At 34.9% G+C, this 15,647-nt stretch overlaps 1 protein-coding gene and 1 pseudogene across 6 annotated transcripts; one reads left to right on the forward strand and one right to left on the reverse strand.

The window, feature by feature from the left end:
- The window catches only part of LOC118030000 (protein SABRE-like), a 38,072-nt pseudogene extending 36,176 nt beyond the window's left edge, over window positions 1-1,896 (forward strand).
- Window positions 1,897-3,063: 1,167 nt separating this feature from the next.
- LOC118030024 (GATA transcription factor 24) lies at window positions 3,064-8,206 on the reverse strand. 6 transcript variants are annotated; one of them, XR_012169971.1, is made up of 12 exons: window positions 7,691-8,206; window positions 7,076-7,162; window positions 6,870-7,003; window positions 6,255-6,365; window positions 6,051-6,165; window positions 4,942-5,001; window positions 4,538-4,603; window positions 4,375-4,443; window positions 4,024-4,104; window positions 3,724-3,898; window positions 3,564-3,597; window positions 3,064-3,483 (listed from the first exon to the last, which is right to left on the reverse strand). XR_012169971.1 is itself a non-coding variant. In XM_035034059.2 (10 exons), exons 1-10 carry the CDS (start codon window positions 7,991-7,993, stop codon window positions 3,418-3,420), a joined length of 1,092 nt encoding a protein of 363 aa, XP_034889950.1. In that variant the 5' UTR covers window positions 7,994-8,205; the 3' UTR covers window positions 3,064-3,417. The 6 variants fall into 6 exon arrangements, 1 of the variants encoding a protein (XP_034889950.1); XR_012169973.1 differs by having other exon boundaries at window positions 4,348-4,443; window positions 7,691-8,205; XR_012169972.1 differs by having other exon boundaries at window positions 4,344-4,443; window positions 7,691-8,205.
- Window positions 8,207-15,647: the final 7,441 nt, after the last annotated feature.

Consider the following 15,647-nt stretch of genomic DNA (forward strand, 5'->3'; position numbering starts at 1 on the left):
AGAGGAATTGCTGGAAACTGGAAGGAGAATGAGGAGATCATTCTGTCTACAACTTTTGAGGAAGGGTGGCCTAGGTGCTGATGCCAGCCATTTATAGATGTGCGTTCATGAACCATTGTAATGGGAGTGGAGGCATGAGGATGAGGTGGAGGATAAACACCATTCTCACATGGTTCTTAAAGAAGAATCTCTCTCATCTGTTGATCCTTGACAAAAAAACAAGAAGGATGAAATTCAAGAAACACATTGTTGTGTTTGGTAAAATGATGGACTGAAATCAAGTTTTGATTTATGGTGGGAACACAAGGGGTGTCTTGAACTTGGAAGATGCATTTAGGAAAGGGAAGAGTAAGAACTTGAGTGAGTGATTTTGGGTTGTAATGACCAGGGGAGAAGAAGTAATGTCCAGGCGTTTGAGGTAAGACTCATGACTAATAAGAAGATCATGAAGTTCTTCAAATGAAAAAGAAGATTCGCGTGTATGAATAAGAGCTACCATTTCTCTATATTTAGGACCTAAGCCATTGAGAACATAGAGAGTAAAATCATCAGCAGAGAGAGGAGCATCAATGAGTGCAAGCTCATTGGCAATAGACTTGATATAATAAAGAAATTTTGTGACAGTGCATGTTCCATGCTGAATGAGAGTGAGATCCTCTTTGAGTTGCATGACTCGTGTTCTAGAACGACTGGCATAAAGCTTGGTCAATTTGTTCCAGGCTTGAGAGGATGTTTTGGAAGCTGCTATGAAAGGTATCACAGAATCAGACACCGAAGTAAAAAAAACATTCAAAATTAATTTGTCCTGTCGAAACCAATGAGTAGAGGCAGCAGTAGGTGCTGCATCAGGATTTGTGGACAGGGGACATGTGAGTGTACCATCAATATAACCATATAGGTTGTAGCCGAGAAGGAGGGACTCAAACTGTGCATGCCAAGAGGGATAATTGGTTGGTGTGAGTCGGGTGGTAATCTGCTGTGTGACATTAATAGCAACAGGGGGAGAGGCTAAGGAGGCCATTGCAGAAGCGAAGAAGAGAGGAAAAAAAAAATCAAAGGAGAACTCGTTGGAGAAAAGAGGACTCTGATACCATAAAAAGAAAAATAAGCAGATTAATGAGATAACTTCACACACTTTTTCATTTACATCGTGCATGTATAAATACAAGATTGAAGAGCTTATTAAGCTTGAGGTTTTGCTATTCTGTAACTAAAAGCTGTTCATAATTTAAACATTCAAATTAAATGTAAAGATTTGATTCTGGTGGATGAGGATTTTGTGGAGGAACTGATGCTGTTGGATGAGTGATTTGTGGAAGAGTGATGACTTTCTTTATAGAATTGACATGGAAGTGCATGGAGTTCTCTGTAATGTTGGAGCATGTACAGGCTCATGTTGCACCAACTGATGTTGATCCAGGGGCTGGACTGCAGTGGCTTCTAAAAATTCTTAGAAGCTCTCCAAGAGTAAAGCGCACTGGTGCTCTACTTGAAAGAGTGTTTATGCCTTGCGATATGTACTCTCGGTACACAAGACACAAAGGTGGTACTCCAGACTTGAAGGTAAAACAAGAATTTTATGCTATAGGATAGTTTATCTAGATCGCCTCGCTTATCAGTACACAATGCTTTGGTTGTGTGCACTATTGCTTATTTTATCTACATCCCTTTGGAATCCTCTGAAGTTAATCTTTTAAATGCTGATTGTTTTAACAAGTTGAATTCTGTGTTTTGAACAATATGCTTGCTTACCTCCCATTTATTTTACTACAGGTCAAGCCTCTGTAAGAGCTTACGTTCAATTCTCAGAACATAATGGCAACAATGACACCCCGCCAGTTTCAGGTTGTGCTGGATGTGTTGACCAATCTCCTCTTTGCATGGCTCCCCAAGTGAAGATTTTTTTTTTATTTTATTTACATTTTTTCTTTGGTTTCCTTTTAGGAATCCTGTCTCAACACACTGTCTTCTATTTGAAATTATGAGTTGCATTCGATTTGCCAGTTTTCCTATTATGTCCTGCTTTTTTCATTCCTTTCCTTGTCTTTTCATCTTTCCCCATCTGTTTGTGGTTGGCTCTACTTGCTCGAAACAGTAGTTTTGATGATTGTTTCTTTTACACTGTAGATTAGGAACCGACTTTGTGGCATATGCTAGGACTTGTCAGTTAATTTCTGATTCAGATTGCTGTTAGTAGTATGTGTAGGCTCTATATCAGTTGTAATTTGTAAAGACATGAAGCTTCTTCTTCAGTGTGTTGAGCTTACAGGGACTTGGAGGGGACTGTTCTCACGAGTTAAGAAGCATGTTGAAGTCTGTCACGGGAGTGCAGGTCATGAATCTGCACTGGGATAACTTTACCGTCTCTAATCTCATGAGTCAATAACCCATCTATTTTGTAAGGCTGCAGCTTGATTCTATCCAAAGCTATCTAGCATGAAGCTTGCTCGTTTCTCATGGTAACTGAGATACGAGGAGGAGCTTTACCTCTATAATGACAGTGATATAAACATTAAAGAGGTACATGATTGACCGGTCATCTCTTTTGTATGTGTACTGTGATATATAAGCAAGGGAGGGCAGGGCACCTGAGAAACTTTCCATGCATCTTGACTGAGGTATTAAGCAAGTGATGAGCTGTCAGTCATCTTTATTTCAGAGCTTGACTGGGGTGGCATTGCATGAAATTTACATGAAGGCTCCAGGCTAGAAAATCAATGAAAATAGCATTTCGCAATCATCTTTTGATTGCATCGAAGCTCGGTAATGATTAAACAATAACGTATCTTGTTACTCATCACCAGTCTCTGTACACTTCAGGTCGATTTTGCTTCAAGAAAACAATTCCATTACACAACACAGTCGGAAAGTTCTACTCTGGATGCAGACACAACTCATGGTCCAAGCCAAATTTACCTTCGCTGTTCACAAAACGTCGAGTGCCCAAGACAAAAAGACAAAAAAAAACCTTAGTATTTCCACCACCCTTGTCGCTTGGGCAAACCCATGTATTGAAATATCAGAATACCAGAAACATACTTATTTTAGCAATTTGGACCAGTGTTAAGAATGATTAACAAGTACATTGCAAATTTATAACAGCCTAAATCACATATAGACAGTAGTATTAAACGCACTCGGGTGTGTCCTAAAGGATCCAGAACTAATATCCACAAGAAGCGTGCCCCATATAGACAGTAGTAATCACATCTCCTGTCATGAAATCAAAGCTGCAGTTGCGAACCAATGACATGCCTGTTTATAGTTACAATTCACAATTTGCTAATTACACCCTTCAAGAGAGAGATAAGTAACTTTCCGTCCATGTAGCATTGCGGTAAGCGGGATCAAAATGATAGCACCCATCTCCTATCCAAGTCTCTCCAACATTAATGGACAGAAGCAAACCGTCACCTTCTACTCAAAATTAGCAGGAATGTCAAGTTCTGTATCTGAAGGATTAGCGAGCTCAACCAGTGGTTCCTGCAAATCCCAAAACTTTGTCATGAAAGCCTCTTATTTCCTAACATGTCATCTGAAATCATTGATTAAGTGGATAATACCTTATCATAATTTATCCAAAAAATATACCTATGCCTTATAATAAACAAGGCAAAGAAATTGGTCATATTGTGATGTAATGTTTTTTCTTCAAAAAAAAACTTCATTAGATTTGACATTTTGAAGATAACTCTTAGTTGCTTAAATAGCACATGAACATACTAGTGCACTCCATGAACTTTGTTTTGTGTTCTGTTCAAGAAACAACTCTTTTAACTATGTGCAATTGCACATAAATGCTACTGCCATCCCTGGCTTCCTGTATCTTGACTTCCAAATTTCCCCTTGCACATCTGACAAGAACTCTTTCTCAAGAGTAAGAGGCTTGCCCAAAAGACTAACAGATAGAAAATGCACTGTTAGTACACACCAACAAGGAAGTCAAGGCACATACCACAGAGGACATCAGCACTTGGCAATCATGTAATGTGCTATCAATTGATTTTCATATAGGTATTATACCTGCTCATCATCATCTCCAGAAGAATGGACAGCTCCCATTGGCAAAGAATTTGTAAGATCTTGATCAGCTTCTTGCAAAACCTGCACAGAGTGATGACATAAACACAAGACATTCTGATACAGCTTTTGATAAAAATCCAGAAACATAAGGCGCACACACAGAAAACAACACCGAGTAGAAAAGAAATCATTGCCACAATAAAAAAGCAAACTGCTTCCATCCCTTGCAAAATTACTGAAGCTAGAAAAGGCAGGAACTATATAGTTTTGCTCCAAAATCAAGCAATAAATGATTCTGAACAACCAACAAATTCATTTACTTGCATGTTAAGGCTGGGATTGGAAGCATACTTCATCTGGATTGATAGAATGATTGTTGAATCCTTCATTAACTGCGTTGGGAAGATTTTTAGCAGTTCCCTGCATGCCCCATAGATCAACTTAGAAAGATGAAACATGCAGTCCAGTTATCAACGACATACGACATAATAGCAACAGTAAGATGAGACAGTACATGCTCATCCTGGTTACCAGAGAATTCCCCTTCCATAATGGAAGGCTTGACATCAATTGGTGTTCCCTGCAAATCTCATCAACATCAAAGGTTAAACCAGTCAAACCAATGATAGTAAAAGTGTCAATGCTATTACCACCACTATAAATGTTCAAATTAGAATGAGACTACAGTGTAAAATTTCAGTGCTGGATTCAGAAATCAATAGATAAGAGCGAAAATCAAAGTCATCGCATAGAACTATCACATGTATATGTAATAAAGGATAAAGCAGTTGCAGGATAAAATAGGAACTCATCATTGGCAAAGCTCAAATCCAAGCTTGTAAGAGAACAGCACATTTTTAAAGCAGCAGTTCATAAAAATAAAAAATAAAAAAAACAGCTATTACTCATCGTACATACAGGTTCAATTTGGCCCATTGGAAGATTCCTCCCTCCTTTACTGAGATCCCTCAATGATCCCTGTATATTCAACAATGGAAATGTAGAAGTCACTTCAAGTAGAAATCCAAAATGATTAATAACATTAGAAACCACAGAGAAGCTCAATCTTAAGCACATCTGGAAACTACCGCCTAACAAACAGCTTGTAACATCCAATGTCCAAAATAGGTGCACTTCTATTCACAACCCTACAGGATTGAAAAAAACAAAAAAAAAACAGAAAAGGAAAGAAAACTATAAGACCATTGCCTACCTAGCATGTTTAATTTTGAACATTCACATGGTTTGTTGGTTTTGCACAACTTAATTCTATGCTTGCACATAAATTTATCACATTTTGTCCTGGCCACAACAGAGACTTCAAATGTTCAAATCCTTGGTGGGATGGGATGTGGATTTAGGGACTAAAATGTTCAGAGGGCATTGTACTCCAAGCCTTCTTCAGCCTCCCAATAAACCAAGAAAAAAAACCACATTTTTGTTGTTTAATTTTTCATTAGCTATGTAATCAAGTGCAACAGAAGATTGGATAATAAGATTACTCATCAAGTGTTATCCCTGGACCATTATGAGAAATGAAATGTGAATTGTTCCTAAAATGCAGCATGAGAATTAGCGAGTCAAACAGTTAATACAGATATCAAAGTTGTTGCAAAAAATGTATCCAATGACTAAACAAAAGCATCTTTTCATGTTTTCTTCTTCTTTTTTCATATCAAAAAGGGCATATAAATGAACAAGTGTTTATATCAAGCATGTGAAATGATATTATCTGTCTATAGGACTTTCACCAGCGCACTGGACAGATTTGCATAGCTGAACATGTTAAAGAATGGGCAAGAACAGAGCACAAACTAACCTTTCTGAATAAAATTTGAAGACAACAGAAACAAAGAGTTTATTTTTTTTCCATTTAGAAACACTTGTAAACAGATACAACTCATATGATTGATAATTGACTGTTTAACTCTATAACTCCATATGCAAGCAAAGCCATCTCTATGACTCCAACAGCTGCAGTTAACATGCATTTTAAAGCAAAAACAAAAAAAACACAAAAAAAAAACCTTATTTGCCCACATAAGTCCACATGCATTACACAATGTCCTGGGTCCAGCTGGTCCACGACGCATTGCAGGAGTATTATTTTCACCAACACCACAGTGCTGACATCTCCTGACACTAAAACACATTGCAATAGCACATCATTGTCATAAATATTTTTAAATAGTGGAACTGTCAGATCCAGATTATGACTTTAACTAACTCACACAGTTTCTGGACGAGGTATGCCATCTTGAAGGCAACTCTGACTGGAGTCCCAACTTGAACCACCTGGGCTTTCTTTTAAGGATACAAATTGCCCATTCTTGCGGTGCATTCTGGCAGGACAACAAAGAGGAGAGTGACACACTGTTAATACCAAAATACTTTCAATGATATTACCAAACAATCTTAAAGGATGCCTGTGAAAAGGTTTAATTATGTAGCTTCACTAATTATCTCCACCCTCACATAAAAGTACTTCTCTTTCTGTGACAAGCATCCCCAATACATACTGAATGCTCTGCCTAGTTCCAATAACCACCAAACATAGATGAGCACAATTAGGAGAATTTTTAAAGGAAAAAAAACCAGCAATAACCGCAGCACATTCAGCTGTCTCCAACCATTGAACGAAAAAAGGTTTTAACTCTCTGTAGCTATCACCCAAGCAAATATGTAAAAAGGAAATAAAAGAAGAAAACCATCTTGTTTTGTTAGAAAGAAAAATCGCTGATCGTAGTAATCTAGTTCATTATTTTCCAGATACATAACATAATCAAGCAGCATGAAAAACATTTTTAAAAGGGGCCAAATTTGAAGTTAGATTTAGTTGGCAGTACCTCTGTGCAACCTCTTTTCGCACAGTGTATCTTATTTTCTTGTCAAAACATCTCTCCTTTCGTTTTTCACGGAATCTAACAAGTGAGGCTATTCTTCGTGAAAGACTTGAGCACTTGGGGTTGTCGACCACTCCCTAGAGAATGCATGAAATGTAAGCTCAGGAAGCAATGGCATTGCTCTTGATAACCCAAAAACTCAGTATTACCCTATTATTTTGATCATATGGCACTTCAATAGTAGGTACTGCAGTGGGCATATCTCTTCCTCCCAGAAGCAAGAGCACTGCTTGCACCTGACAATCAAAACCAATAATTTCATTATTTTAAAGTAAGCATATCCAGACAGACAACTACAGAGCGATTGTGGAAAACAGATGGGAAAGAAGAAAGGAACAAAAACAAATAACTGCATTTAATTACATTTTTCCAAATAAGTAGATGTAACAAGCAAACATGTATCCAATGCAATAGCCGAAGATGCAATTGTTGCTTCCGCAGTTCCCAAAAAAAACCACATAAACAATATACATAGCACATGCAGTAGTTTCCCTAAGAACTGAAAGCATCTACATTCGCGTATTAATGCACAAATATGGTGTTGCTCAAAATTGAAAGCATCAAAGTACGAAGCTAATTTCCAAAGTATATGAAGTTGAAAAGAGAACATGAATTTTTACACAAAATTCAAAAGGACGCGCGCGCGCGCACATATATATATAGGATTCCGTATAACAAATTAACAAATACGCACATAAACATCATATGCATACAAAATTCCCATTTTTTAAGTTAAAATAATTGAGAACAAAACAAGGAGAGACCTTTTCAGGGGTAACAGCAGGGAAAACGTAAACTTCTCCTTCAAAAGAGAGAGTGAGCTCACTAGTCCTCGAAGTCGTAACAACACCACCACCAACTTCTATTCGTACTCCACGGTGGTGCTCTGCCACACTCACCCCTGAATTCACTTGCGCTACTGTTGCTGCCTCTTTCATGCCATCCATACCATCAGCGTCTTCATACTCTCCGTCGTCGTCGTCGATCTGTATCGAAGCTCGCGTTCGGTGGTCCTCGTACGGACGCGCCTGTAGTAACTGTGGATTCGTCGTCGTCGCCGCCGCCATATAAAACCCTAACCGTCGTGGAAACTGGAAACCTTAGTTAGGTCACTCAGCAACTACCAGCACGCCTGTTGCATTGAATTTCTTTATTTAAATAAAAATAGCTAAGGTTTGCACTTTGCAGGGGTGTGTAGCGTGGTGTAGTGGGCTCGTGTTCCTTCCTTGGAGAGCCTCCATTTGGAAATTTATTTTATTATTTTTTTCTAATTGAAAGCGAAATTGTCTTGTCTAGATAGAACAATTTCTCTTGGGCGTGATCTGGAGTTGCGCGGGATCATGATGTTAGGATGTGCCATCATTATGATTTTTATGTTCGAAGCTGTTTTCGAGCGACACGGGATGATATGTGTGTGTGGAACCCACCCTCTGGTTTTTGGGATGAGGATCCAACGGCTGGTGCTAATGGCCTCAGGCTTACAGTCCAAAGAGGGCCCAGAAATTAGTATTTATGGGATAGTGTGATGGCTTTCATTCATTTGGAAAAGGAATTTGGATATGCATATTCAAATGGGATCAAAAATTCCAAATGCTTACTAATTTTGTCATTTTCAATGATGGCAAGCGGCGAGCTTCCTCTTTCCTTACCATTATTTTACTCTTGTATCCTCGTAAAAAGAAAACAATTAGTGAAAACACTATTCAGAATAATATTTTCATAATCTTGCCTTTTCCTAAAAAATCTGGCTATTAAGTGCATTAATATGTCATAATTTGATTTTTTTAAAATCTAAAAAATATATTTTTTACAATATTTTCAGCATATTTTCAAAAAATTTAAATTTCAAAAAACAATTTCAACATGTTCAATTTTTAGAGCGCCCGTTTTAAAATCATTATCTATTTTTTCTTATCAAGTCGGCATTGACATTGTCATTTAAAAAAAAAATCAAAATGCAATATATATATATATATATATATAATATAAGAGGATCAAAAGTGCAAAGAAAAGAAACGAAAGACCAAAGTGATTTTGGTTTGCTTTGTCACCAAATTTGTTTGGAGACTAAGCAATTAAAAAGAAAAAGAAAAAAAACAAATCATTTTGCTTATAAAATAAATGGTTATCTCACATATTAAAAAAAAAAAAAGAGAGAGAGAAAGAGGCATTAACCAAGAAAAAAAAAATGTTATAGCACAAAAAAAAAACCCACACACATAATTGCACTCTCTCTCTCTCTCATAAAACACTCTCTCCTGAAAAATCATAAATCCATAACCTTCACTTTCTCTAGTACACATATGCAAATAAACAAATAAAACAAAGTCTTCTATTTTATCCTCAAAAACCAAAATAACTAACTCCTTTAATAACACACCACTGACCATCCTTCAGCTCCACTATGATAGCCTAGCACCGCTACCATTCCATTGCACCCAAAGCCACCATTTTCAATCTTAGTAGCTCCCTTACGTATCAAGTCCATAACTTTTCTATCATCGGTCGCTCTCCATTTTTTCCCACAAACAAGTAGCCATCAACCATTAAAAATCCAACAAATTCCATTGTGAACAACCCAATGAACCCTCATAAAAAACCAACCCTTACAGCCACCTATATCTCCCTCTCACTCTATCTTTTTATCTAAAAATCCATAAGTCCAAAACCTAAAAGAAACTAGACTGGAAGGCTCTTAAGGCATGACCATGGCTTTACTATAATCATTATCATTAGACATGGCTATTACATTTGTCTTGTTTTCTTTCACCACCACAACAATCACCCCTCCTTATGACAACCAAGAACAAGCCACGATGAGCAACTCTTTTCTCCACCATTGTCAATAGCCTTATACCCACAACTGTCCCCTCTAACAATAACTCTTCTTCTAGTTGAAAATCACATGGCCCCTCTCTTAGCTAGCCTAGCCATAGCCACCACAATAGCGGTGTTCCTCTACAACAACTTTCTTGCTTGTCATTCTTGGACTGGAGCTGCAATCACGGATGACAATAGCAAAGCCCAATACTAATTCCTTTTTTTTTTCCCAACTGCAAGTGGCAGCAGACTACCACCATAGCAACATGACCAATAGCTAAATTAGTAGTCGTGAGCTTCTTCAAACAGTAGTTATTCCTTAACCTAACCCGCAATAACCCAACATGACACCTCTAGCCACTTCCTCTACCACTTGTGGCAATAACAATGGTAGCCGCCTATGAAGAAGAAAAAGAGAAGATCGATAGAGAAAGAGAAGTAAATATATAGATTAAAAAAAAAATAGAGAGAACCAAAGCATTGTTGTGAGTTTTTCTTAGTTTTGCAGGTGGTGGTGTCCCTCACCACTAATACAGGAACAAAGAGAAGAAGAAGAAGAAGTTTCAAATCCACACATTTCTTGGTTTCACCTGTAGTGGCACATGAAGTCACGCACTGCTAGTGGTAGTGGTGTGTGAATACATGCACCGCCACTGTTTCAACGATCCTACAGTCTTGATTTTAGTAGTCCCTAGATATGCTAAACACCTTAGAAGGTCGATTCATAGTCTCAAAATATTTTTTGGACAAAATGCTATAATGTTGTGAAATTTGGGACAAAATGTTTATTATCATGTACAATACTAGATTGTTTGGACATTTATTTGGTTTGATGTGTGTTTTGATTTTGAAATGACTTTATCATGTTATGGTGGATTTTAAGTTTATTTTCTTAGAATTATGATTGCTAATTGAACATTAATTCATGATTTGTGCTTGGGTGTGTGTTAATTTGTTTGAATTAGCATGCGATTTAAGTTAACAAGACTTGATGTTTGATTTTTTGTTTTAAGTTGTTGAGTGATTGAATAATGGTGTTTTGGCTAGGTTTTGTGGTTGTAACAAGGGGAGTTTTAGTAGTGTTGGGTAAAAACGAGGTTTGGTTTTGGTTTTTGTTGCTTTAGTGTATGAGGGTGGATGTTTTAAGTTGAATGGTAGTTAGACTATTCAACAACATATAACAACTAACTATAAATAATTATTGAGCTCTAATACCAACTAATGTAGATAGAGGCCATATAAAAAAGATAGCAAGTAAAAGTGACATAAAATTATGCCGAATAAAGTCACCCCATAAAAATTATAATTCAAAATTTTATCACTCGATATTTTCTCTAATCAAAACTCAATATTGTGCTTTTTTAGTTTGCTTATATACTATATAAAAAAAAATCCTAAGCAAAGCTAGAAATATAATAAAAAGTTTCTAAATTAAATAGAAAAAACTATCATAAACGAAATACAAAAAAATGACGAATCTCAAATAGTAACTTCTGAAACTTATTTGAAGGCTTTTTTGAAATCAAATAGTTAAGGAATTTTAACTTTATATAAAATAAGGCATTTAAAATCTTTTTAGCATAACTTTAACCCGATTGAATACTCAAATTGAAAGTTACACTTGTTAACATAAGGCTACATATTAGGGGGGAAAATCTCCTACATCAATCTCTTTATGTTAGAAAGAACTTGTCCTTGAGTTCAAACAATTTTTTCCCTAATTGCATGGTTATCCAATCAAAAGTTTTCAACCTTTTATATGCTCATCTTTTTTGTTATAAACATTATACTTGTTAGTAACATGCTCATCCTTCCTAGCAATATAACCAATCTTAGAGTTATGTTGAAGATCATATACGATAACTTTGCATCAACCTTCTCAAACTCTAACTCAACTAGAAATGTAGTTCTATAAAGATCAAACAACCTCTTCCCTATATCTTTTGTATCTTCACCAACAAGATGTGTGCCGATTTTGTCACACAAAGAACCTTTGAACAACTATTTCATAAATTTTATTTAAAGTCTAAGAACATCAACTTTAACCCATCGATTCTAGAATTCTCTTTAGCATATGTGAGGACTATCCTTCATAATATGCTTCATCAAAAATCACCTTTAACTTATTAATGAGAATATTATTTATGACATCATTGTTGTCATTACTATCATTGTTTATGTTATTATTATCGATATAATCATCATCAAAATAAATATCATAAATTGGTGGATAGTATCAATCTATTTCTATTTCATTATAAACTAGATCACCAAAAATATCATGATACCTATCCCAATCAAAAAGCTATCTCATTTGCTTATGCCTCTAAAATAAGTTCTTAAAACTAGCCATGGATTCGTAATCACTCTTCTTATGATCCTCTAATTTTCTCTTCATTTTTTTAATCGACATGACAATTTTTTAACTTGGCTCTATAAGTTTATCATTGCTAATTGAGTGATTAATTTTGTAGTTTATCTATATATGTCTTATATAACTAGTTTTTGACACATCTCTTTTCTGATGGCTAACTTCTTTATCCCCTCCTACACGAGCTCATCTTGTTTTATGACTAACGTTTCTAGTCATGGTTATTCAATGGCATGCAATAACTAAATACCAGGAATTATTTGACTCAATTACTGACTAAAACAATGGAAATAACTTAAGAAAGATAACAAGCATAAGCAACACAAGATTCTTTCAAATAAGGTAACCACACAAAAATTCTAATTCAAAATTTTATTATTCAATATTTTCTCTACTTAAGACTCAATATTACAACTATTATATGCAACTTATATACTAGAAAAAATGTCCTAGATAAATCTAGAAAACTAATAAAATTATTAAAAACTAAATAGGGAAAATAGTCCAAAAATAACTAGAAAATCTCAAATGATATCAAATGGCTATGAGATTTTTAACCCTATATAAAACAAGGCCTTTAAAATCTTTTAGCAAAACTTTAACTTGATTTAGTAGTAGGGTCAAATGTTATACCCATTAATATAAGGTTGCATGTTAGGGAAAAACTCTCCTGCAACACATAGTCAATTTGATTATTAGTACAAGGAAAATCAAGCCAAAATGATAAGGTACTATTATGAACTATTAGGGAAATTATTACCATCTCTATATCTACTGATTAGTACTTAAAAATGTATTTTTATCAAGGTTTTATATCATCATTTTGCACTTGAAGTATCAATAACTCCTTAACTAAAGCATGTTTTATAATAATAATATAAGATACCTTTAATTTATGGTAAATGTTCATCTTAAATACAGGCCTATCACATGAATGAAAGGATTGATTGATGAGTTTAAATACTGAAATTGAAAGGACAAAGCGAGGGCCAAACTTAGAAAAGAGATGTTAGTGCAGTCCAAGCTAGAACAATGTTCGGTAATTGGGTCATATCTAGAACAATGTTCGGTAATTGGGTCATATCTAGAACAATGTTCGGTAATTGGGTCATATCTAGAGCTGTAGATCTTGAATTTAGGTATGCTTTATATGGATGGAAAGGTAAGACATAGGCCTCCAACTTTCATGGTGGAGTCCAAGATTTAAAAATGTCGTTTTCAAGTCCAAATTATAGCAACAATAGAGAAGTATGAATCTGTCCTACAACCTAGACATTGTTTAGTGTTCAGCCTATATCTCGAGTTCTAGAAGTCCAAATGACCTCGATCTTTTTTCCTAGAAAGATAAGACAATTTCCTAGAACTTTCATAAGTACAGTTGGTTTCAATTCCGATGTTAGTAATGATGTTTTGTTGAGACAAGAAGATAAAGATTTTCACGAAGTCAAGAGTTGGTCACCCACTCAACAATTAATCATCAAATCAATAGTTCCAAATTTTAGCCTATAAAAGGAGGCATTTGTCATGTATTTAGGGGCTGGGTTGTTGAGATCAAGAACTTGCTTTTGCTCTCTCTTTTTATATTTTTTGTAATTCTTAAGTTTTGCTTTCATTAATATCTTGTTTATAGTTTTCATTTCCTTTCCTTTACTTAGTTAACTTGTATTTTATTTATGTTCTTATTTTGTTTATTTATGTTTCTCTTCTTCATTATGTTTAGCTAAGTTTATTATGTCAAGGTTAAAAGGTTACACTAATGGTGTAAGAATAAGTATAGTGTAAACTTAACATGGACCTTAATGTTTAATATTAACATGTCTTATCTTTTTTATCTTACTAATTCTTAATACCTTGCTTATTAAATGGTTAATCTAGATTTGTGTTGTATAACACTTGGTTCAACTGACACGACCAAAAGTATATAATAAAAAACATATATAAAGTTTTGTTTTATAAATATTGTCAAAGATTGATGTCTTCTCTCTCAAGTGCAGGAGTGTTGAAATAATAAATAACCCGGCAAGACCGAAGTCGAACCACAGGGAGGTTAACTATAATAATAATAATAATAATAATAATAAAGAAGAAGAAGAGGAAGAAGAAGTTGATGAGAATTTTAAGATGAAAGATCAATGTGAGAATTAAACAATGATAAAAACAAGTGTCAAGGTTAGAAGATCCAGTAATGGTATTTCAAACAAGTCTAATATAAACTCTTATTACTCAACTGGAAACCATACATAAAGGAGGTTCTAAATTGGATGATTTGTCATTAATAGCTCATTATAAAAACATGCTTTAGTTAAGGAGTTATTGATATTTCAAGTGCAAAATGATGATACAAAACCTTGATAAAAATGCACTTTTAAGTAGTAATCACACCCCTAACTAGCTTATTACTAGTCCCTAGTAATCAAAGCGTTAAAATAGAAAAACAATTTGCAAATTGCACAAAGCAAGGCATTCATCATTCAACTTCCATTAATCTATCCAGATAAACAAACTCTCATTAAATTCATATATCTGCTCAATACCTCTTAAACAAGATATTAATAAACCTTCCTTTTATGCTCAATATATCAACACATAGTTATAGGGCTTTACTTGGAAGAAACAAAATTTTTGTTCTAATGTTTAAGGTTAACTTCCTTGGGTTAAGATTATTATCTTTTTTCTTTTCTTCTTCTTCTTCTTCTTCTTCTTTTTTTAAATATATATACATATAACTTAAAACATAGTGCATCTTTAACCCATGTAATGAGTTTTCGGCTAATGACTCTCAGACTAGTTGGTCTTAGGGCATTAGGTGTTGAGACACCCCTACAAACTTAATAACTCGGGTTGCAGATACTGATATGTAGATAGTACAATGTTTGATTCCCTTAAGCTTTTCTCTTCAACACATGTAATAAGCGTTTGACCAATAGCTCCCAAGTCAGTTGACTTTAGGGTATTAAGTGTTAAAACGTCCTTTCGGGCTTAATTGCTTAGGTTAGGGAGGCTATGAAACCAAACTTATCTACGTTTTTATTATCATTATTTTTTTGTGTTTTTTTTATTTTTTTTTGCAAATTATATAATATCCGTTTTCTTTAGTTGTTACCTTTAACAAAAGAACATAAATAATGTAATAATCCAATGTGCAACCCACAATCATATGTTAAAGTGTGTGTGTGAAAATAAAGATTTAAGAATACTTGTTAAATGAGCATATGAGTAGAATTAAGTGATAACAATACGAGAGTTTGTAAACTTGAATATTTCAAAAAGTATTCTAATAGATCTTGTTAAGAATGTTTACTGAGATGCATCTCAAGAGTTATTTTAACAAAAGAACTCCTTTTACTCTGTCATCCTAGTAACAACAGTTTTGCAAATAGTTTATGAAATAGAAAACACAGGTAGTCTCTCTCTCTCTCTCTCTCTCTCTCTATTTATTTATTTTGAAAAAGCATGTGTATGTACAGGTTGTTGTGATTGTGGCTTACATCTTCCTTTGGTTTTACGTCTAAGAATGGTTTAAACGCCCT

This window comes from Populus alba, chromosome 5 (assembly GCF_005239225.2).
Source record: "Populus alba chromosome 5, ASM523922v2, whole genome shotgun sequence".
Taxonomy (NCBI): domain Eukaryota; kingdom Viridiplantae; phylum Streptophyta; class Magnoliopsida; order Malpighiales; family Salicaceae; genus Populus; species Populus alba.

Coding starts and splice junctions, on each gene's coding strand:
- LOC118030024 (XM_035034059.2), bottom strand. CDS start 7,993: ATGGCGGCGGCGACGACGACGAATCCACAGTTACTACAGGCGCGTCCG. Junction 6,366..6,869: donor CGAAAAGAGGTTGCACAGAG/GTACTGCCAACT, acceptor TTGTCCTGCCAG/AATGCACCGCAAGAATGGGC. Junction 6,166..6,254: donor ATACCTCGTCCAGAAACTGT/GTGAGTTAGTTA, acceptor AATGTGTTTTAG/TGTCAGGAGATGTCAGCACT.